Genomic DNA, 22,373 nt, shown 5'->3' with positions numbered 1-22,373 from the left:
ATATGAAAATGAAAATAAATCGTTTAAATAGTAATTTTCAAAATAGAAATGTATCAAACAAATTCAATAGAAAGATGAAAAAAGAAATTATATCAATTTTAATGTAATGTAAAATATTATCTCAATTTCTTAATATTTCAATCTGAACAATTATAGACTTATAATTATTTTGTATACCTTATTTTTAGCTCAGTTTAATAGTATTTTTATTTTTTTCAGCATAATAAAATTCAATTTAATTTCATTTATTCAATTCTGATAAATTAAGTATATATTATAGTCACAAAGTAGATTAAATAAATAGAGAATTTTTATTTATTATATTTACAACTGACAGTAATATTTTTTAAATACTAAAAATTATAGTTAATCGCAAGTAATTTATAAGGTAGTTGAAGATGTTAAATATAGGAATAGGCAATCCCCTATCTAGCAAGCCAATGAGTTGGCAATTTGATTGCATATCCTCCCCCTCCATATAATAATAATGTCAGAGGATGGGCTCTACGCCTCTACGCAACTTGTATCATATTCATCCCATTTATTCTTTTCTATAACCTTCCTTTCAATTTTTAGTGATTTTACTCAAGTCCACTTCTTAATTTAATTGCTCATACTAGTATATAAACTCGAGCAATATATGAAGTTTGTTAGTATAGTGAATATGATTTAAATGTCCTACAATTATATTTAACCTGTAAAAATACTTTCTTCTAACAAAATTTAATAAAATCATTATTTACAATTTTTCTGTTATTTTTATATCATTGTATGATTGTATGATTTGATTTAATAAAATCTTTTTGTAAACTTATCTTTAGTACTAGAAATTATAATTAATGTAATAAAGTATTTTGAATATCAGACATTCACATTTGACCATGTAAAAATATTCCATTTAGTAAACTCTATGAAACTGCCATTTGAAATTTTTTTTACTTTTCCATAGTATCATATATATGATATGATGGCTCTACATATTTTAAAATGTTAATTATTTTATATTGTATTTTCTTACTCATTACATAATATTATAAATGTAAATAAAAGATTCATGGATAACAAATAAGAGTGACTTTTATTTTTCAAAAAAAAAGGAGTAACTTCTAAAATATTAGAATCAAGTATAGTTTTTCTTAATTAAGTATAAAATAATTAAAGTACTAATAAAATGTATAAAATAGCAAATAAATATTAAAGTGTTTACATTTTAACACAAAAAATATTTAATTATAAAAAAATATTAATATTTAATTAAAAAATATTAAAAAACAAATTTGTATTTTATTTAAAATCTTGCTAACGACAAGTATTCGTTGATTTAGATAAAAATTATTTTTTAAATGTAAATAAGAAAATAATTTAAAATTTTTGAATTATATTAATATTAGTTACACACCTAATATAATGTAGTAAATTCCAACTTTTTCACCAAATCACATGTTAAATATATTATATTATTAATTTTTTGTTTTATTTTAGAATATATTCTAAAAAATTACAGTATTATTCTCATCAACAAACGCTTTAGTTACATTTTATAATATATATATATATATATATATATATATATATATATATATATATATATATATATATATATATATATATATATATATAATAATCAATTTTTCGAACCTATGCATCATAGGCACAAATTTATTAGTTTATAAAATAGGTAAATTTGTTGAAATATAATATGTAATATTATCTAAAATTGAAAATTGTACTTATAAAATATATCAATTCAACTCTGTCTATTTTGTAATCTAAACTTAGGCACCAAGTGTATAAGTTAGAAAAATCGAATAATTATTATACAAGCCTGACCCTATAAGGGGCAAGAGGGGCCTGTGCCGACCCTTCTAAAAAATAGAAAAACGATATTTTAGTATTTAATATTTAATATGTAATATTTAATAGTAGAGACATATAATACTTCGTATATTTAGTAATTAGAAGTCCATAATTATTATTTTACTTTAAACTTTTAAATTTTCTGGGTCGACCCTGTTATTATAGTGAATAATTGATAAGAATTTCGTTTCCAAGAGAGGAGACACAAAATAAATAAAATCTCAGAGATAAACAAGTCCACACTTCACCATAACCTATCTATAAATCCCAAGTTCCAATCCACTACAGTCTATACCAAACAAAGTAAGCTCTGAAAAAGATTATAACTTCCTTTGAAGCATTTATTTAGATAGATAGCAAAATCCTCAATTGGTCCACTTGCCCTTTGTCCTTTTTCCTTAAATTCCTTTCTCTTTAATTCCTAAAATTTTTTGTAAATAAAAATCCAAAACAAAGCAAAGCAAAAGATAGAACAGAGACTGTATAAAACCCATGTTATGTTATCTCACTTTCTTTGTCTAGAAATTTCTCTTGCCCATACCCATCTTAATTTCTACACCTCCTTATCAAAAATCATAATAATAAAATAAATTAATTAATTAAAGAGTCTTGAATATATTCAGTTTCCTTAGTTGCCCAAATCTTTTGGGGATCTTTCAAAACATTCCTTTTAAAGCTAAAATAACAAGTAGAATATATATCTTGATAAGTCCCATTATTAGAGTTTAATAAATATAATGAAGATTCAATGTGATGTATGTGAAAAGCAAGAAGCAATTGTGTTTTGTGCAGCAGATGAAGCTGCACTTTGTGAAGGGTGTGATTATAGAGTTCATCATGCTAATAAGCTTGCTAGCAAACACCTTAGGTTTTCTCTTCTTCATCCTTCTTTCAAGGAAGCTCCTCTTTGTGACATTTGTCAAGTATGTGTTTCTTCTTCCTCCCCTAATCCTATTCAAATACATATGTATATTTGTTAGATTATATAATGTAAAAGAGATCAATTCCACCAAAAGCATTTAATAGTTGAAATCTTATAATCTGTTATGTATTTTAATATCTTCTCTCACATGAGAGCTTTTAAGCTAGAAGTGTGAATACAACACAAATCTTCCTCATATCTGATGTTGGATATTCGTTCTACTTTAAATGAGGGGTGATTGAGATTCGAATTCGTAACCTCTTGGCTTTAGTACCATATCAAGATACAAACTCAACCAAAAGTTTAAGCTAATGATTGAGACTTTATGATATGTTTTATATTTTAATATAAAACATTCTAAAACTTCAACTATATCAAAAGCCAATATGATAAAAAGGTCACATTTTGCATTAGTATGACGTGGATCTGTACGATTGTACTGCATCCACATTTATAGTCAAAAGTGTTAAATTTCAACCATCAACTTAAACTTTTGATCAAATTGATTTCTGGAAGGTTTTAGAGCGTTATACTTCCTCCGTTTCAATTTACTTACAATATTTGCTTTTTCACGTAATCCAATGCACTAATTCAATCCTTAATATCTCTAATTATGTATAATGAAAAGTATTAAAATTTGTTATTAGTAATCTTTGCAATGAGACGAATCAATTAAGATCTCACTTGACTATGTTTTAACTTATAGATTAAAAACTAATCACAAATTAAGAGTGATAAATAAATAGTGTCATTTCGCCTAATGTTACAACTAATACGAAACGGAGGAAGTATATGTTTATGGGAGTTTGTTTGTTGCATTTTATTTAAATCATTCCAACTATAATTTAAGCCATCAGTTTAATCTTTTGTTTGATCCGAACAGGAAAAAAGGGCATTCTTGTTCTGCAGAGAAGACAGGGCAATACTATGCAGGGAATGTGACATACCAATACATAAAGCAAATGAACATACCCAAAGCCATAACAGATATCTTCTAACTGGTGTTAAAATATCAGCTTCATCATCCACATACATCAATGGTTCAGATGGATCATCATCATCATCTGAGCTTAATTCAATTTCTAATACAAAAACATCAATATCAAGTTGTGATCATGATAATAATATGTTTAACCAATGTTATTCAAATAATACAATAAATACAAATACACCATCATCAACAACAATGAATCATAATAATCATGTTGATGAAGAAGGTATTTCTGAGTATTTGATGGAGAGTTTGCCTGGTTGGAGACTTGAAGATTTGCTTGATTCTTCTTCTGCTTCTCATAATCTCTGTAAGGTCTGCATATACCTTCTTAATTTTTTTTCCTTTATTTTTTTATAAGCAATTTTATGCTAAATGAACGGAAAAGAAGGGGAGGAAAATGGAAGAATTGCGTTAATTTCCTCCATTTCCATGAAGTGGAGCAAAGAAAAATTCCTTTAAATTTTAAATAAATTTAATTATTCAAAAATTTTTGTGATTTTTATCGCTTCTTTGGCAAGGTTCTAGCTGTTTGGGGTTTAATTGAACATATTTCTCTTGCCCTCTCTTGAGAAGCGGTACGAGTATGATTTGTTGTTGTCAAGAAATCAACTCAACTAGATATGTTATGTACTCTAACAGTTGTTATTTACCGCGGACATTGACTTTATTAGCGGAATATATTGGATATGATGGTATGGTATTGCATTCAACATTAAAAGTTAAACGTCAATTACATCAAATAAATTTCATCAATTATATAAATATATTTATATAAAATAAGATCCAAAAAGTGAAAATAAATAAATAAATAAAATGTATCGCGTTGTCAAAACATGAATATTAACATTCAATTATTCTAATACTATTAACGGGTTACAATTGAGTTTATTGTTTGATTTAATTATCAACAATTTCACATAACAAAAATGTGCAAATAATCTTTGTAGTCTCTCCGTTTCTTTTTGTTCTTTCTATTTGCTTTTTGCACAATTTTTAATATAAAATTTAAACCTTAATGAATATACATAATAAAAAATTATAAAAAATACACAATTAAAATGTATACATTAAGACGAATCTAACGAAATCTCACATGGATATATTTTATCTTCTAACTATGTGTCAAAAACATTAACTAAATTTCTCTCTGCATAAGGTAAAATATTCTAAATGAGAAGAACATTAGTGAACGGAGGAAGTATTATATTAACATACTTTTCTAAAGTGTAAATGATCATAAACTTCTATATAAACTTAATTTATATGTTTGACTATTTAATGTACTTTTTTTTTGACTTAATAACTTTGATTAACTACTACGAAAATTTTAACATTATAAAAACATGTATTAAAAAGTAAGATCTTATTTGGCTATATTTTTTTATTTTTTCGCACGTAAAAACTATAAGTAAAAGAATACACCCTACAATTCAAAACAATTGTCTCATTTATATAGAAGTATTAATACTATTCATTGATCACTTTTAATTTGTATTTTATTCTTAATCTAGATGATGTAATCAAATGAGATCTTATTTGATTCGTCTCAATCTTTTATAAATTTTAATTATGCACAATAAGAAATTGTTAAGAAATGAATTTGTGTATTAGATAAAGCGTAAAAACCAAATAAAACAATTGATATGAATTGGAGAGAGCATTAATGAATTAATAGTACCCCAATTATTATAAAAATGTAGCAAACTAATTTACAAGAATAAAAATATAGGTGAAACATTTTGTTTGGGCTACAACCAAATTTGATGTTTGAATCATCTTATGTCTACCAAAACCTCAATTTAGAGTTGTTCCCCAAATACATATAATCCTATAATAACTCCTATATTGTTGTTGTAGTGATGTCTATCACATAATTTAATAATGTGAATGTTATTTTTTTTATTTTTTATTTTTTATTTTTTTCAGATTTCTGACTACACAAATACTTGTATGAATCAAGGAGTAAACACAAACCAACAAGAAGAGGAAAATATGGATGGTAGATTTGGATCTCAAAATCAATGGGAATTTCATCATGAGGGACCACTTGTTCCTTCTCATTTTCCTACTAACTTCCTTCAAAGATTGTAATAATTTCTTTCTTTTTTTTTAGATATTAATTTCTCACATTAATAGGAATCTATCAACGTCTTTATTTTGTTACAAATCAAGGTGCCTCCCTCCGACCATTTCTGTCTAAGTAGTTTACTTCTAAGTGTGGATGTTTGACAATTCACTATTGTTGGTTGTTTAATTGGCTGATAGCATTAAGTTTTTTGATAGCGATTAATCAGCTATTTAATTCAGTGTTTATGAAGAATGTATGATAAAAATTTGGTTATTTATTACAACAAAAAATAAATAAAAAATCAAAAGTCAAAAAAAAATATTCATTGCAACTTTTAGTTATTGGCATTAGTTTTTGGGTTTAGACTTGAAAGTTTTTTTTAATCAAGTTAAATATTAGTTACCACATACTTTTTAAAGCTATTTTACCAATTAAAAAACTAAAAAATAAAAGCAAATCAAAAGTTATTTGCCCATTATATTTTGAATTGTTTCAGACCAATCTGTTATATTCTCCGATTGTTATTGTGAACTCGATTAATGTCATCAACTCATTTTCAGAATTCTTTCTTCTTTCGTATAATCTTAATTTCCAAACAATTTAATTGTCATGTGCTTTTATCCTTAATTAAATAACCGGAGTTTGAGAATTATAGATTAATCCTAGTGTTTAAGAATTTTTCTTTCATGTAAAAGAGTTTGATTATCATCGCTTATTAAAAAAACTTCACCTTCTTGCCGGTTGAAATTTTCTTAACATATCTCCAAATGAAAATTATTAGTGAATTTATTAGGACATGGGTAATTTCTCATGAATATATAAGAAAATACCGCAATTTTGCGTACTTCCAAAAAGAAAGTAATAGCTTGCAATTGTACATTATTTAAATAATAGACTAATGACTTAAATTCAAATCATTTGAAAAAATTTAAATGGTCAACAATCTTTTGCATTTAAATCTCCATAGAAATATTGGTGATTGTGGGACATTTCTCCCCTATAATATGTAACTAATTCATATCGAGTAGTCCAAGAGAAAATGTCTCTTAGCAACAACCTGCAAAAAATGTCCAACTATTCAAGGGTAAATTCATAATAGTAGTATAAAATAAATCGACATCCCATCTCCACTTGTATACCAAATCAAGTTGACTTTCATTGTTTTGTGTTAAAACTACACAATTCAACATTAAGAAGTTGTAAATCAAATACAAGATATATAAATGTTGATTTTGAAAGCTGACAATTAAAAAATAAATCAGTTATTATAGTTTAAAATTTTTAATTTTTAGTTTTTAAAAAACTTAAAACTAAAATAAAATGATAACAAACTGGCCTGGATTTTTAGTTCAATACTATCAATGTGTCTTCTAAATGAATCAATATGAATTTAAAAGTTTTGAATGTATTCAATCTTGTCTTTACTCTACAATGTATAAGATATAGCATTATTATCATCATCATACCCAAATGTATAGAATATAGCAAAACACCAATTCTTAAATGAGATGGTCATGGTGAAACTATCTCGATTAGACTAATCCATATATATTTAGTATAGTAAAATAATCACTTATAATTTTAAAATAATTAATTAAAAAAAATTGGTAGCTAGTTGTATGGTCCAAAGTCAATAATGTCAGCCTAATTCATTAGTTATTCTTTTTGCTAAACTATCAATTTACTTTTTTTGATAAAAAAATTAAGAAATTAACTCCCTTATTTGCAACTTTCAACAATTTTTACGTGTGAACAGTTCGCTTACACAAGTTACAAGTTACAAGTACACTATATATCAGATTATAAACCTTGCGGAGCATTAGCATGTCCCGAGATCAAAACAATGCAAGCTTTTTTCGTACGTTGCAAACTTAGAAGACAGAGAGCGTACGATATGATAATAATTAGAAGAAACACAAATCAAATAGAAACGGCGAGTTAGTGGAATTGTTGGTGCAAGAAATGTCTGAAATAGATCATATTTTCTCCTCTTTAAATGCTTACGCTGATGTTTCTATACAACAATAATAATAATAATAATAAACAAGGTATACATCACAATTCACAGTACTGCTGCATCCTTAAAAACAACCAACATGCAGCAATCTGCTTACTATTTCATGTCTCCCTCCCCTCACCCCATTCTTCGCCTTTCGGTTTTATGTTCTTATTTTATACAACCCTTCATTAACGGAAAAAGGGAAAAGGGAAAAATCGAGGGACCAAAAAAAGAAAAATAATATACCTGGGGGATTACATACAGGCTAACTAATCAAAGAATTTGCACCAGCCAAGGCTCGGAAAATCAGCAACATGTAAAAAATTGTAGAACGCCCTGCAAAAACAAGCACAAATTAAATCTGTTAATAGGAGCATTCATGTAAAACGCACAATCGACTGCTATATTTGTTCTGCATACAATGACGTACCAGTTGGTATTTACTGCCTCCAAATTCAAGGGTATTATATGGATTGTCATGAAGTGAATGCGAAAATTCTATCTGCTATATTTGTTCGGCAAATTGGGCACTCTGAACAGGCTAATGAACATGGTTTACACACTGCGAAAAAGTTGGACCAAGTCGTTAAAGAAAACTCAAAAATTTGTTGATTATACGAGAACAAAGAAGGGGAACTACAAGGTCTACAACTCACAACAAAAATGTCGGCAAGGAAGAAGGATAGCTGCAGTAGGTGTCTCGTAACAAACTTTGCAAAGATGAGAATTCATTTCTCCATTGCCCAAACACTTCTCTTTCTCCTTCATCTCTTGCATTCTTGCCTGAAAAAATATAATATAAAGGTTCGCTGTAAGCAAAGTCAACAACAGAATTCAACTATCTTAATAGCTACTATGGTGCACACCATTCTCTTCGCATTATTTAGGTAACTGAAATTTATTGATTCAGAGCTTAAACTAAATTTGACGGACTAAGAATAATTTTCCTAAATTCGCCTGTGTTTTACTCATACAGTTAGTTTATACAATTCTAAACATATTCCACAGTATACATAGTGACTAGTTATTTAACATTTATTTGAAGTGATTAAACTGAACTGAATCCAAATCATCATGTTCATACTATACAGAATCAAGCAAAATCAAAATTTAAAAAGCATTTCATAATTTTAGTAGGCGTTTAGAAGTGTCAATGTACCAAAGCTTACTCTAGCAATAACAATGAAGTTGTTTCCAATGTACCCTATATTAGAAACTTTATATGCAACTTTACATAAATAAAAAAAGCACATGATTCAATAATTTATTTTTCTATAGTCTCAAGTTAAACAAAGAATGATAAATATTTGGACTCATTGAGGATGGACAAAAAAACAAAATTATAATGGAATGTTAATGGAAAATAAAAACACAACATAAAAAAATATGCACGATAAAAAAAAAAAAAACTTACTTTTAAGCGAGCAACTAAAGGCTCTTCACGGGGAGCATCTGGTGTAGATTGAGTTTCATTGAAGTCACTTCTATCCACTTCAATAGTTTTTTGTTCATTTGTAATATTTCCATTACTAAGTCTCTCATCACCTATAGACTCGGAAACAGCTGCTACTTCCTTTTTCAGTTTTGCAACAAGCACCCACATATTTGCTAAATCGTTTTCAAGTGAGGCCTCCCTTCTCTTTGCCTCTTCAATCTTTGTCCGGCATTCCTCTTCTACAAATTCTTTTTCAGCCAAAGCAGCTTCTAGAGCTGCCTCCCTCTGCTTCCGAGCTTGTAGTTCCATCTTTAAATCTTCTAGATCCAAATTATATGAGTCAAAGTCATTATAGAAACCTCCTGAAACATCATTAGCCCGATTAGAGTATCGACCTTTTCTTCCACCCTTCATTCCATCACCGTATTTACGACTGCCTCCGTTGGAAATTTGAGAGCTTCTGGAGTGACTGAATTCACGAGTAGCCTGCAACTCCTTTTCCAATTTTGCATTTTGCAGTGAAAGTTTAGTTACTTCAGCAGCCAAATTTTTCAGCTCAACGGCAGCAGCAGATGCTAGTTCCTTTGCATAAGAAGCTTCCTCCGATAATTTTTGATTCTGCACACACAATCCACTATTTTCTTCAAGTAACTGAACATGTTCAAGCTTCAGTTTCTCATTTTCAACCTCCTGCACAAATCAAACAAAAATCAACTTAATTTCCTCTGTTGTCACATTGCACTTTCAACTACAAAAAGAAGTTCTGATGTCTACAAACAAGCAATGTGATTAGTTGAAGACATACAAAACAAATACTTTCACTTCACATATTCAATACTTTGGCGTATAGGAGAACTTTTTGCTTGACAAGACATAAGCATAACAAAACCATCTTTTATAACCCCTATAGTGTATATTCTGAAAAAGTGACCATTACTCCCATAGTCCCTTTGCCAATAGATGTGAGTATTCTGGGAGAAATGAGACACTTAACAAAACAGAAGTACATAGATCCATATACTTCTATGAAACAATGTGTGCCAAAAAAAATGAAAATATGAGAGACGGAGTTGGGATAGAAAAAAAAGGCAAAGCAATTTGAGAGGCTATCATTGATAACCATAGATCCCATTTACAGTGTTAATGATGGGGTTAAAGAACCCCATAAATTATAGAGAAGAAAAACAGTGTTAATCACCTGTGACTGAACTTTCTTTTTCAACTCTTGGGTATACTCATCATTTTTGCCCTGTTCAAAAGTTGATGAGAGATTACCACCCATTGAAGACATCTGCTTCTCCAGGGCAATTATTCTCTCCTGTAGTTCTTTATTCTCGGCGCACTGCAGAAATTAAGGATAAAAGTTGAGATCAGAAAAGAACATTATTTTATAAGCCCTTGCTTTGCAGCAAGCAATGAAAAAGACAAAGCCAAAGATACCTTATTTTGAAGTTGTTCCTGAAGGATCCGATTATCTGCTGCTTTGATCTGCAAGGAGACAAAACTATGAAGAATCCATTTATTAAGAAAAAAGTTTCCATAATGAGTCACTTCATCTCTTCACAGTCATAACAATCAAAAGTTTTGTCAGCCACTGATGTTCCAGTTCAATCATTGTATCTGAACATAAGCATTTTATGATAATTAAGAATTTCCGCATCCAGTAGCTTTAATCACAAATATTCTCTTCATCTCCCTCTCAGACAGGTCCTTCCATCATAGTCAAGTGCATTCTCCAATGACATATCCATTGAATGTATTAAACTGCTTTTTGTTAATTTATGATACCAGAAATTGATTTGAATGTTAAGGTTCATAGAAATATTCGTAATTTGAAAAATAGAAAGACAAAGTTTTGATTAACATAAGCAAAGTTGTTCTATATATTGCACTGGTAAATTCCAAATCAGTGCCTTTGTCAGAAACAATTTCAAATATGGAAGTATAATTGTAACATCCTATAGTTATGCTATAGTCTTCAGTAGGGAGTACAGTGTCATTGGTCCAATTAATAGAATGAAAAGTGAGCAAGCATACCTCTAATTCAAATCCCTTTTGGCTACATTCAGTTTTCAATCTTGTAACAGTCTGTAAAAAGGAATAACAGAGATTTTAAGCAACAAAATAACTCACATGACAACTGCTAGTAAAAATTAAGATTATTAAAACATCTGAAGACACACACGTGCACATGTGATCCAGAAAAAAAAAAAGAAATACAACGAATACAAAATGAGAACCTGCTGCATATCCAGCAACGATGCGCTAGTCACTGAAGCCTCACCACACTGAATAATGCGCTGTTCCAACAGCCTCATCTGCTTCCTCTTTTCTTGGATTTCACATTCCAAATTATGTATCTACATTTCAAACAAAATCAAAGAATTGACTCTTTAAAGGACGACTTCAAATTGATAAGCTTAAAGTAAAGCCCACTGGAAAACAATCATGATCTCAGGAAAATGGTGAAAGCTGAAAGCCAAGACATGGCCTCAAAAGTAAGTGAACTCGTAAAGTCGTAATGGGTTTATTGCGAGCATGAGACTTATATTCCCATCATTTAAAAAAACTTAACCACAACTAAAAAAGTTTTATATAGGCTAATAACAGAATTGTGCAACAGGATAGCAAGTACAAGAACTCATACTTGACTTTGAAAGGCATCCGGATCATTTGCAGATTGCTCAACCAAGCGTTTAAGGGTGCTTGTACTGAAAGCAATTTCACCAGCAAGCATTTTCACTTGTTCCACAAGAAGGTCCATCTCATCAGATGGAGTTATATCATCCTGGTGTCCAATAAAGACGCAAATCAGATGAATCCAGCAGCAACCAACAAATGCATAAATGAAAGCATAAAATGCGTCATGGAAAATGCAACATAATACATGACTAAATCGTTTCTCCAACAGATTGGAAGTAGTACGATTGTGAGAAAGGTACTACAGGGACAATCAATGTGTAGATCTAAACTGGCAGAACAGAAGTAATGTTCAGTATATAAAGGCTCAATTATTGCAGCTAACATAAAATCAGACATAATGAGGATCAAATGTACTTCAGATTAGTTGACAGACTGATAGTATTTTGTTGCAAGAATCAAATTTGGCAAAATCCACTGTGTTGCAAATTTAAAACAGTAGTTGTTACTTAACCTAAATTACTACATGATCATCAATCACTCATGGATCTAACCAGTAGATTAAGCACTATTTGGCATCTATATTAATCAAGAAACAACAATAACAAATCATTACAGTTGTCAAGGAAGAACCACTGATAAGGTCACCTACTTGGTTAGAATCTGTGAGTAAGCTGCCAGCTCCAGAAAATTCATCATTCCATTTGCTGGAGGATCTTTTGTGTTTGTAATCAGCGGCAGAAGGGTCTGATAAAGCAGATGGAGAATCCTTATTATTTTCAGTGTCCCCAAGCTCTGATTTCTGACATTCAAAACACTATATTAGAATACAACAGTCTAATTGACACATTAAAAAAATTAATCAAACAAAACTATAAGAGATAACACCATCAACCCATCTCACAGTACCTCCCCATTCCCATTTCTTTTGTCTATATCTTTCTAAAGCAACAAAGTATCTATCCAAGAACTTCTCACCCTACACCTTCCTTAAGAAGTATATTCAAAGAAACTGCTCTACAGCTCTGACAACTTCCTATTTCGGATGTCTTTATCTTTTGTTATCATCAATCCTCTTATTTTCTGGTTTTGAGTATTTAGCTCAATTCATTAATTGGTCACATTTAATCTATTCTGTTTTTCCATCAGGTTGCCATTTTTGAGTTGAACTGTGTATCATTTTTTATCGTACTGATACACTCATATTAGTGCCATTACTTTGGCTTATTCTCAATTTTGCATAATTGGGCAAACAGAATGATATGATGATGAGCAAAGAACTATGGCTTATTAAGAAAGATGCCAATCAAGTGAATTTTTAATGTTGCCTAAGCATGAGCCACACTCTTCATGGAGCTTATCCTAATAACTTCCAGCTATCCAGAACTGTCAGCTATTCAAATTATTAGTTTATACAAAGGTAAACCAATAACCACTTCCCGTTCCACTTTTGTTTCTGACTCACTGAATTCTTCCCAATAACCTCCTCCTCCTATGCTGAACAACTGCCATGGCTATAAACTCCATCCAGTGAAAAGACTGGTTCGTGGCAACTTGATTGATTTCTTTAACTTGACGTAACAATTCCCTCTCCACCTCTGGTTTAATTCTCAATGTTCAAACTATTAACTTTGCGTAGCTAGATGTGATTTTCTGAAAATTAATTTTTCTATGGATGAAGATAAAAGTGTTTACTATTACATACCAATTGCTATGTTTCCATAATTTGCTCACTCAGAACCGAGTTCAGTACTTTACAACAACGACAAGCCATTGCTATGAGATTTGATCTAACAAATCAGATCAATTATTTCATGTGATTATTTTTGTTTCTATACATTTCCATGGTGCGAATTTTTGGATGAGTATTCAGGAAATGACAAATTTTAACCTGCATGTTTAAAGTTTTATCCATGTCACCTTAGCAAATCAACTTTCAAAATAAGTGGAGTTTCCATAGGGAACTAGGGAATTATATTGCATTTCATTAACCTAATGCCATTGAGTGTTTACCGCCAAGGCTTCCCCCAGACACACGCATGGGCTCTCAAGACTAAGGAATTATACGAAAGTAGCATTTTGGTACAATAAACTTCCTAAATGAGCGAAAGAAAACTTTAAATTTACCATCTTAATTGTTTTGGCAATTATATGGGCAATCGAGGTTATATATACTAAGCAACCACAGAACCATAGGTATATTAAGGTGTCTTCACTGATTTTCGACTCTCGGTGACTAGTGTTTTTTACAGGGGTGGTTGAAGGACTGATTGCCTATAATTGTGATTCCTAAGGGTAACTGATTCCCAAAATTGCAAAAAATCCTGTATCCTGCGTTTTTTTAAATGCAAGAAAATAATTTGGCCAGGAGTTGACAGAAGGATGAATGTGAGAAGAAAAACCAATGTAATAAATCAACCTTTTGATATCAAAGACAAACTTGACAGCAATTACTTAAAAAAAGGAAACAAAACTGATTAACTATGCAAACTTACATCATCAGAAAGACTCCTCTGGTGACCAATATCACCCATATATGCAGGAATACTATTCTTAGATGAAACAAGTATCAGTTTAGTCAACCTCTGTATTCTACTCATAAGAGCAGCCTTTTCTTCTTCCTCCTCTTCTAATCTCGACTGCATTTTAACTTGGCCTTCTTCCAACTACAAGTAATGTTAAACTAAGTATGACATGCATAAATAACAACAAAGTTTAATCTAGTAAATAAGCGTGTGACGGAACCTTTTGTTTTAAAGTCAAAATTTCCTGATGGCTAACTCCAACAAGCATTCCACTCCTAAGCTGATCAAGTTCTTGCTTGAGAGTTGAAATTTCTCGCTGATACTTTTTAATCAAAGACTTCTCATCGATGATCTGAACAAGAAGTTTCATACAGTATTAGAGAACTTTAAAAATAATTATACTCCAAAAGGTAACAAGTAATGAATTATACATAGATGTTACACCTTATTACGTGAAGCAAAGATCTCCACACGTTTGGCACGGCTAGCAAATTTCAGCGTGTTGTGAGTTTCCTCCATACTACTAGATGCGGGGGTAACTGTGCATATAAGCTGCAAATTTCCATAAATGTACAAGAAGTCAAGAATAATAGAGAGCATGAATAGATCAAAAGAAAAATTAAAACAGGAATGAATGAAAAATCTGAGAAATAATGCCATCAAACATATAATAAAACTAAAAAAGGTTTCCTTTGATTCTAGATACAGGACCATGATCATAAAAGCATTCAAATATGGTTCAGACCCTTTTGCATTACATGTAAGAAGTGTTTCAACAAGTGCTCACAAATATTTGCTTCAAATCCCCTCCTGCACTCTTTACTATATGATTAAAAAAAGAACTCACAACTCAGAAAAGATTTCAGTGCATCATAGTTTTCATCTGAAGAACTTACCGAAACATGTCCACGGCCGCTAAGCGAGGATTGTAGCAGACGAGTAAGCTTGGAGTCTCTGTAAGGAATATGAGACGCTTTCCCCTCACTAAGTTTTCCAATGACCTTTACAAATATTATTTAAAGTGAATTAAAAAAGGCATGTTAAATGACATGGAAGAGCAGTATATCTCATAGCAAAACTATCAACAGAAAATAAACTTTTCAGAAAGCTCAGCACCAAGCACCATCCCATGCCAACTTCACAAATATAATATAGAATACATCTGTAAAAGAATAAACAATAGTATCATGGTCTCATGGAGTACATACAGTTCCAAGAGTCAAAAGACTTTTATTGATATATGATCCTTCCTTTCTTCTTAATCCTGTTGTCTCCGTTTTAGAGCTCTCGGATCCAGCTAAGTCGATCAAATTCTAGAACATCACAGAACAAGAAATCACCACACTATAAAGTTTCCAATACTATAATTCATACATTAAGTTATAGATCAAACAAACCAGCTGAGAGAATATCACTCCATCATATTCATCTCCATGGGCACTACTCTCTACCATCTGCAAAGTACAATGATTGGTTTAAGTATAAGACAAAACTAATAAAATTCAAGATACATAATTTCACATCACAACTGAATAAGTTAATGCTGCCATAAACGAATCAAGCTGATTTCCTATACAAAGAAGACAAACATTGAAACTATGATCCTATTGAGAATATATATTGATGGTAATCTCTACACCTCTAATCAAATAATAGATTTACAATATTTTGTGTTTGTAATTAATCTTAAACATAAAGGATAGTAGATGATTGGGTGTCGAATAAAGTTTCCAGAAACTGACAATCTCATGGCCACTCAGCTTTTAGAAAGTCAACACAGCAAAACCTCAAAAGTCAAAAACATATGAATCAATCAAGTCATACGATTAGCTACACAACCAAAATATAAGATTTCTTTACTGGTTTATTTACTTCTACTTTCCAATCATAGCAGATAATAGATTAATGGCATCATACTACTTTAAAGTCAGTTTCAAACATCTGAAAGTCTTGACTCTTGATCCTTACAACAATCACAAGCTGTAAACAAAATACATATACTGGCATACCACATACCATTCAGCCATGAACTCCTAGAAAAATTACCATAAAAATGTACGCAAATTTTTTTTACATACAGAAAATACAAGCCATGTTAAAACTACAAGAACTCTTCATAGATGGGCAATGAACCATATTATGCTTCAAGTATACAAAATAAAATATGGAGCAAAAGCAAAGATATGACACGAAACCAAAGAAATATTGGAAAGGAAAAAAAATAAAAAATTTAAAAAAAAAATATGATTAGCAGAAACAAATTCATAAAAGCAGATTATAAATGCCAACTTTACCAGTGAGAATATGGTGTGGCTTCTACTACTGAACAGGTTAAAATTGTTAGAACCAACATGGCGATGCTCTGCGAGCATAAAACATACGAATCAAAACAAAGTTGTTTAAGATCATAGAAGCCAAAAAAGGCAATAAGCGAAAATCTCCAAAATACCTTCCCCAGCTGCAATAAAAGAGAGTGCATGCCCAGGAGACAAAACCACTTCTTCCTTGATGCCTTCTACATAAGTTCCCTGAACAAGATGCAAGGTCAAAACTATATTCCGTGACAAATGAATTTGAGAACATTATATGCCAATAATAAAAATCTTTAAAAAATTACGTGCCGATAATAAAAATCTTAAAATACCACAAACCTGGGCATCTTCTCTGACACGCAGATTCTGACCCGTAGGATCGAGCAAGTCATTTATGACCTGAAATCACATGAAACATATTCGATAAAATACTACTCCATCCATTCTCTATATATATCTCATTTGGTTTTGCACACTATCCAATGAACTAATTTAAGCCTTAACACATCAAATTGTGCATATATAAAATGTAAAAATTATAAAAAGTTGATATTAATAAAATTAGCATTGAGAGGAAGGAAAAAGACCCTACTTAACAATATCTTTACATATAGATAAAGAATAAAATACAAATCAAGGTTGATGGATGAATACTAACAAACATCATACAGGACACATAGAAAAATCGAGGGAGTAAATTTTAGCAAAACATCAAAAGCAAACAGAATGAAAAACAAAAGGGCCCTACATATAGAAGTGAAGAATGAAAAGTCGTCACTGGTATAACTAAATCCTCCATAGTAAGACCGACAAAGAATTTACGATTGCCTCATCCATCAATTAATTTAAAAACAAAAAACATGTATGCATGATTTCTACCTCATTATAGATTTCAAGGTAAGAAACACGAAGCAAGAACTCTCGTCCTGGAGTCTGAAAGAAAAGCATAGTAATCAGCAAAATGTCCTCAAAACATGCATAAATAATTATCATGGGCATATAATATGCCAATATGGAACCCTAGATGAATTCCACAGATAATCAAACATCTTTCTGTGCAAATGAAAGAATTGTCTTGGAACTCATCAATAAACAACGACAGAGCAACTGCAAATGCAATGTTTGAATATCCAGCTTCTACTAAAAACATGCTTACTTCCTGTATGATGCTGAAGACATCTCTGATGGCAAGCGGTATGATACCAGGACAATTTTGATCACCCTGTTAAAATTAACATGAAAGTGGTAGATTAGAGTTGTCCAAATTTTCAAGTAATGAACAACCAATGTGAAATCGTGGAAATCTAAGTGATGGAGCATTCATTAATTTAAAGATTTGAGGATTTGAAGCAGTAAACTCAGACAGGAGCAGTAATAATAGTTGTAAGCTAAAATATAATAGGTACACATCCATAATAAGCAACTTTCCCATTATCCCACAAGAATGTGGGCCTTAAATGTGGCAGAATTGCAACATCAGAGGAATAGTAACACAACTACCAAGAAAAACATGCATGCCACTTCGACAGGTAATATAATGGTGACTTGCAAAGGTAGCTTGTCTAGCACCATAGCTATCTAGTAAACAAAATCAACTAATCCTCACTAAGATCCTTAGTCTATCAATTAGAATGTGCCTCTTGATTGTAGTAAGGGAAAAAAAAAAAGGATTTTGACAATGTTGTATGATTAGCTATCTATGGAAATTTGGAGACATGTGAGTGGTGGTTTGCAATAAGTTCATACCAAAACTAAGCAATACAGCTTTCCTCAGCCTTTGACAACATTTTTATACAGTTAAATCTTACAAGACAAGGGTTGCCCATCATTTCAGACAAAAAACACAATGTTGGAACAGAAAGCAGAAAGTCTAGTGTGATTTGTTAAATCTTCAATATGGAAATTAATGATATTCATCGAAGTTTTCTTTATTTTTTTATCTAATATCCAGACAAAAGTCTATTTGACAGATAAGATCAATGGTCGACTTCATTAATCACTTTGGGCATATAATTACCAAAAATCCAGTGCAGCCAATAAGAAACATGCTCTATTGCATATTGCAAAATGTCAATAACATTACCCCTTTCTAATACATTGTAAACGATTATTAAGTTACGCATGGACTACAATATATGTGATAACGGAGAAACCATTGGCATAAGATTTTGCACTATACTTTATAGGTAAAAATCTACTCCAAACAAGTACAGGTGATAAAAAAAATTCACTCACATGCATCGTATGAGTCTTTCCACTGCTTGTAACACCATAAGCAAACACAGTACCTGCATTATACAAATCACATTTTCAAACTACACACCATCTAAAAATACAACTTTTTAATCTCAATTAAGTACTCGTGATCTCAAAACCTAAAATCATAACTGCAAATCCCTTCAACTTCGGAAGCATAATGTTCAAATCAAGCACCTCAGATTCAAAAATCAAGTCTAATCATACCATTAATCCCCTCCATTGCAGCTTTAACAACAGGCCGAGCAGCAACATCATAAACTTCCTCTGTATTTGAATTCGGCCCAAAAACCTTATCTGCATTGCCAAAATTAATGCCATCAAAAATTGATTGCCATCATCAAACCAAACTAATAATCACAAGTAATCACCTACATTTTAACAATTCATTGCCGTAACCTAAAAATGAATGATTAGTAGAATAAATTACCAAATGCATAAAAAGTAGCTGGACTGTACTCGCTTCGAACAATCTTCTCACCATCTGGATACCAAGAAACCTCATCTCCTCTTTGATATTCCCTCTCGCTTAAAAATTTAAAATTTTCAAAAAAAATCAAAATCAAAGATCTTAATTCAGATCTATTACTAATAAAAATAGCATTGCTAAAATCACCTCATAGGCCGAAACCGAACTGTGACGGATATACTATCAGCGGTAGATCTAGAAGATTCGAGTGGCTCAGCAAGAAGCTCATCTGACGGTGAGTAGCCGACAGGTGACAGACCGCCATAACTCCGGTTCGGCGTCATAGATCTTGAACCAAAATTAATATTATTAATACCAGAGTTACCAGCGGTCGAACCGTGAAATGATGAAGAAGAAGAGCTATTAGACCGGGGAATAAACCGGGCAGTAGTATTGGTATTATTGATAAACGACGACGTAGAGGAAGAAGAAGAGTACGGGCTAGAAGTTCTCCGGTAACTAAACGGTGAACTACTCCGTGCTCTCGACGACATCTACTTTACGACGCCGTTTTTGAAGTCCTTTACCTCAAACAAAATGGATTGCAAAATCAAAATCAAAATCAAACACTAAAAAGTACTCCAATGGTTAATTGGAATTCGGAAATTAAAGATTGAAGACTTGAAATTGAAGGAATGAGGAAGAATCAATCAATGAGAGAGAAAAGGAAGAAGGAATTGTCAGAAATTGCACATGGACATGGTTATGTCAATAACAAAAAAGGAAGTATTTTATTTTTAAAATTTTTAATTTGTTTTGGGAAATTTAGTGAAAATTAAGGGGTGACGGCGTTAAGAATGGTTGCAGAGGAGAGAGAAATGAGAAGAAGAGTTGAAGGAAGTCGATGGCAAATAACTGGTGACGGGTGAGTAATGAGGACGACGGTGTAATTGTCTATTTTTTATTTGTTTTTTATATTTGGAAAAAAGGATGAATTCAAATTTTCAAATTGGGTGTGACGTGGCAGGGGGTTTGGTTGTGTAGGGTAGTATGTGAAGTATCGAGTATGTTTAACATGTTTAATTGTAGAGGTTTTAAAAAATTATAATATATATTAATATCAAATCATATAGTATTGTTAAGTGTTAGAGAGAAATTTTTTTGAAAAATATAATTTCTAAAAATAAACAAAGTTTTTAAAAAAATTTGTCAATTTTTATTTCGCAATTAATGATGTAAAGCATCTGAGGAACAATGTTATACATTGAGTATTACTAAGAAAGAGATGAAGTATAAGATTCGTGTTTGGAAAATAGTTATTAATTGTTGTCTATCGACTTTTTTAATTGACTTATAAGATTATTTTAAAGTGTTAATTATTTTTATTAGCTTTTGACTTAATTTAAAAACTAGTTGTCTGATGAGATGTTTTGAAGGTATTCGTTGTAATTTGTTTATAAGAGACAATATGGGTAAACAAATAAAAAACTAATATGGAGTAATTTTTTTATCTTGTCATACAAACTATTTTTATCTGGCTAAAAAGTACATATACTTTTGATGATTTATTAGGATAGATTATAGTTAATAAACCAGGCAAAAGTGTCGATAATTAGCTATTTTGATAAAGGAAAAAATATAAAGACTTTTGATAAAATAATTGAACTTTATGATTGTGAGCTGGGATTTACTTCCATGTATATATAAAAATTAGGCTTAATAAACTTCATAGAATTAAATGCAATTTAATGGAAAATTCGTAGAAATTACAGTATAGTAAAATTTTAAGAGGAGCGAAATGGGCGGGAAATTTGAGATTTACTGCGAAGTGGGGCGCGTGGTAGTTTGCAGTGGAGGTGGTCAGACAAGGCAGTTTTGTTGTAAATAAACTGTTAAAAAGGCATAGGCTAGTGAGCAGTGACTGGAGCAAACAAAGACAACTTTTCATAAATTTTTCAATTAATTAAGGCTAAAACCGTATTTGCACATGATGCTCCTTAACTATGCTCCTTATTAACCAACCTACTCCCACTCCTATAACTATAGAGGAAAAAAATGGAACACTAAATTGTACTCTATATTGATAAATTTAGATGCAAGAAATTAAATGTTGAACAAGAATATAAAATAAATTAATGAGATCATAATTTAAAATAAAATTGTAAGAAAGTTAAATAAATTGACAGAAATAAAAAGTATTGCAATCTCTAAGTAACTTGGGAAATATTAAACTAAAGTCAAAATGTAATCAAATGATATACTATAATTTTAGGGCTTTTTATTAAAGTTTAATGTAATACTACTATTTATAGAAAATACTAAGTAATTGTATATCTACTTGTTTGGGTTTTTTTTTTTATAATAATGCAATATACACTTTTTTGCAATCTCTAAAATTGTTGAATAAAATTGGTTATGGATCAAGTGATATGGATCGGATCGAACCTAATTAAGATCCAAACCTAGACCAATGGAAATAGAATTTTTTTTCATAAAAAAAAATACTTTGATACGATCTAGCTCTTTATTAGTCTAAAGTTGGATCTTGAATAGGTTTGAATGGATGGGATTCAACCTCTAAACCCATGAACTTAGGGATTTGGCCATTTGGTTATGAGTTTGAATAAGAATAGTAAGCAAGTAGAACTATAGGGGTTTTGTATTATATTCATCCCTTTTAAAGTAAATAGTGGGTGGATATGGATATGAAATCAAATTATAAGTAACTAAATTTTACATTATCTATTATAAATTAGGAAGGCGTTGTAAAAAAAATGCAATAGGCCGGGAATTCAATTACTCGCTATTGGTCACCTCAATCTAGTGGCGGAGGCACATATGTGCCGTTGGGGTCATTTAATACTACTTGACTCGTTCAACTCTTGAAAATTTAGGTATATTATACTATCGATAGTAAAGCAAAAAAATTATAAATAAGCTATTGCATTGAACCCAC

The 22,373-nt window shown here is 30.8% G+C and overlaps 2 protein-coding genes across 4 annotated transcripts; one reads left to right on the top strand and one right to left on the bottom strand.

The window, feature by feature from the left end:
* The first annotated feature begins 2,115 nt into the window (after positions 1-2,115).
* LOC130801059 (B-box zinc finger protein 20-like) lies at positions 2,116-6,243 on the top strand. Of its 3 annotated transcripts, none has more exons than XM_057664825.1 (3): positions 2,116-2,780; positions 3,663-4,085; positions 5,734-6,243. In XM_057664825.1, exons 1-3 carry the CDS (start codon positions 2,595-2,597, stop codon positions 5,737-5,739), a joined length of 615 nt encoding a protein of 204 aa, XP_057520808.1. In that variant the 5' UTR covers positions 2,116-2,594; the 3' UTR covers positions 5,740-6,243. The 3 variants fall into 3 exon arrangements, with proteins under 3 accessions (XP_057520808.1, XP_057520805.1, XP_057520812.1); XM_057664822.1 differs by having other exon boundaries at positions 5,700-6,236; XM_057664829.1 differs by having other exon boundaries at positions 3,663-4,080; positions 5,700-5,841.
* A 1,552-nt stretch (positions 6,244-7,795) lies between these two features.
* On the bottom strand, positions 7,796-20,430 carry LOC130801052 (kinesin-like protein KIN-7D, mitochondrial). The gene is made up of 25 exons (XM_057664815.1): positions 19,625-20,430; positions 19,439-19,536; positions 19,216-19,305; positions 18,988-19,040; positions 17,909-17,974; positions 17,632-17,685; positions 17,092-17,151; positions 16,890-16,968; positions 16,735-16,802; positions 15,838-15,894; positions 15,649-15,753; positions 15,337-15,441; positions 14,885-14,992; positions 14,661-14,792; positions 14,411-14,581; positions 12,568-12,717; positions 11,923-12,063; positions 11,516-11,635; positions 11,313-11,363; positions 10,716-10,763; positions 10,474-10,617; positions 9,255-9,965; positions 8,497-8,623; positions 8,271-8,402; positions 7,796-8,176 (listed from the first exon to the last, which is right to left on the bottom strand). The coding sequence occupies exons 1-24, from the start codon at positions 19,969-19,971 to the stop codon at positions 8,317-8,319; spliced, it is 3,171 nt and encodes a 1,056-aa protein (XP_057520798.1). The 5' UTR covers positions 19,972-20,430; the 3' UTR covers positions 7,796-8,176; positions 8,271-8,316.
* Positions 20,431-22,373: the final 1,943 nt, after the last annotated feature.

The sequence above is a fragment of the Amaranthus tricolor genome, chromosome 1 (assembly GCF_026212465.1).
Source record: "Amaranthus tricolor cultivar Red isolate AtriRed21 chromosome 1, ASM2621246v1, whole genome shotgun sequence".
NCBI classification, from domain to species: domain Eukaryota; kingdom Viridiplantae; phylum Streptophyta; class Magnoliopsida; order Caryophyllales; family Amaranthaceae; genus Amaranthus; species Amaranthus tricolor.
This window is presented reverse-complemented; position numbering and strand designations above follow the sequence as displayed.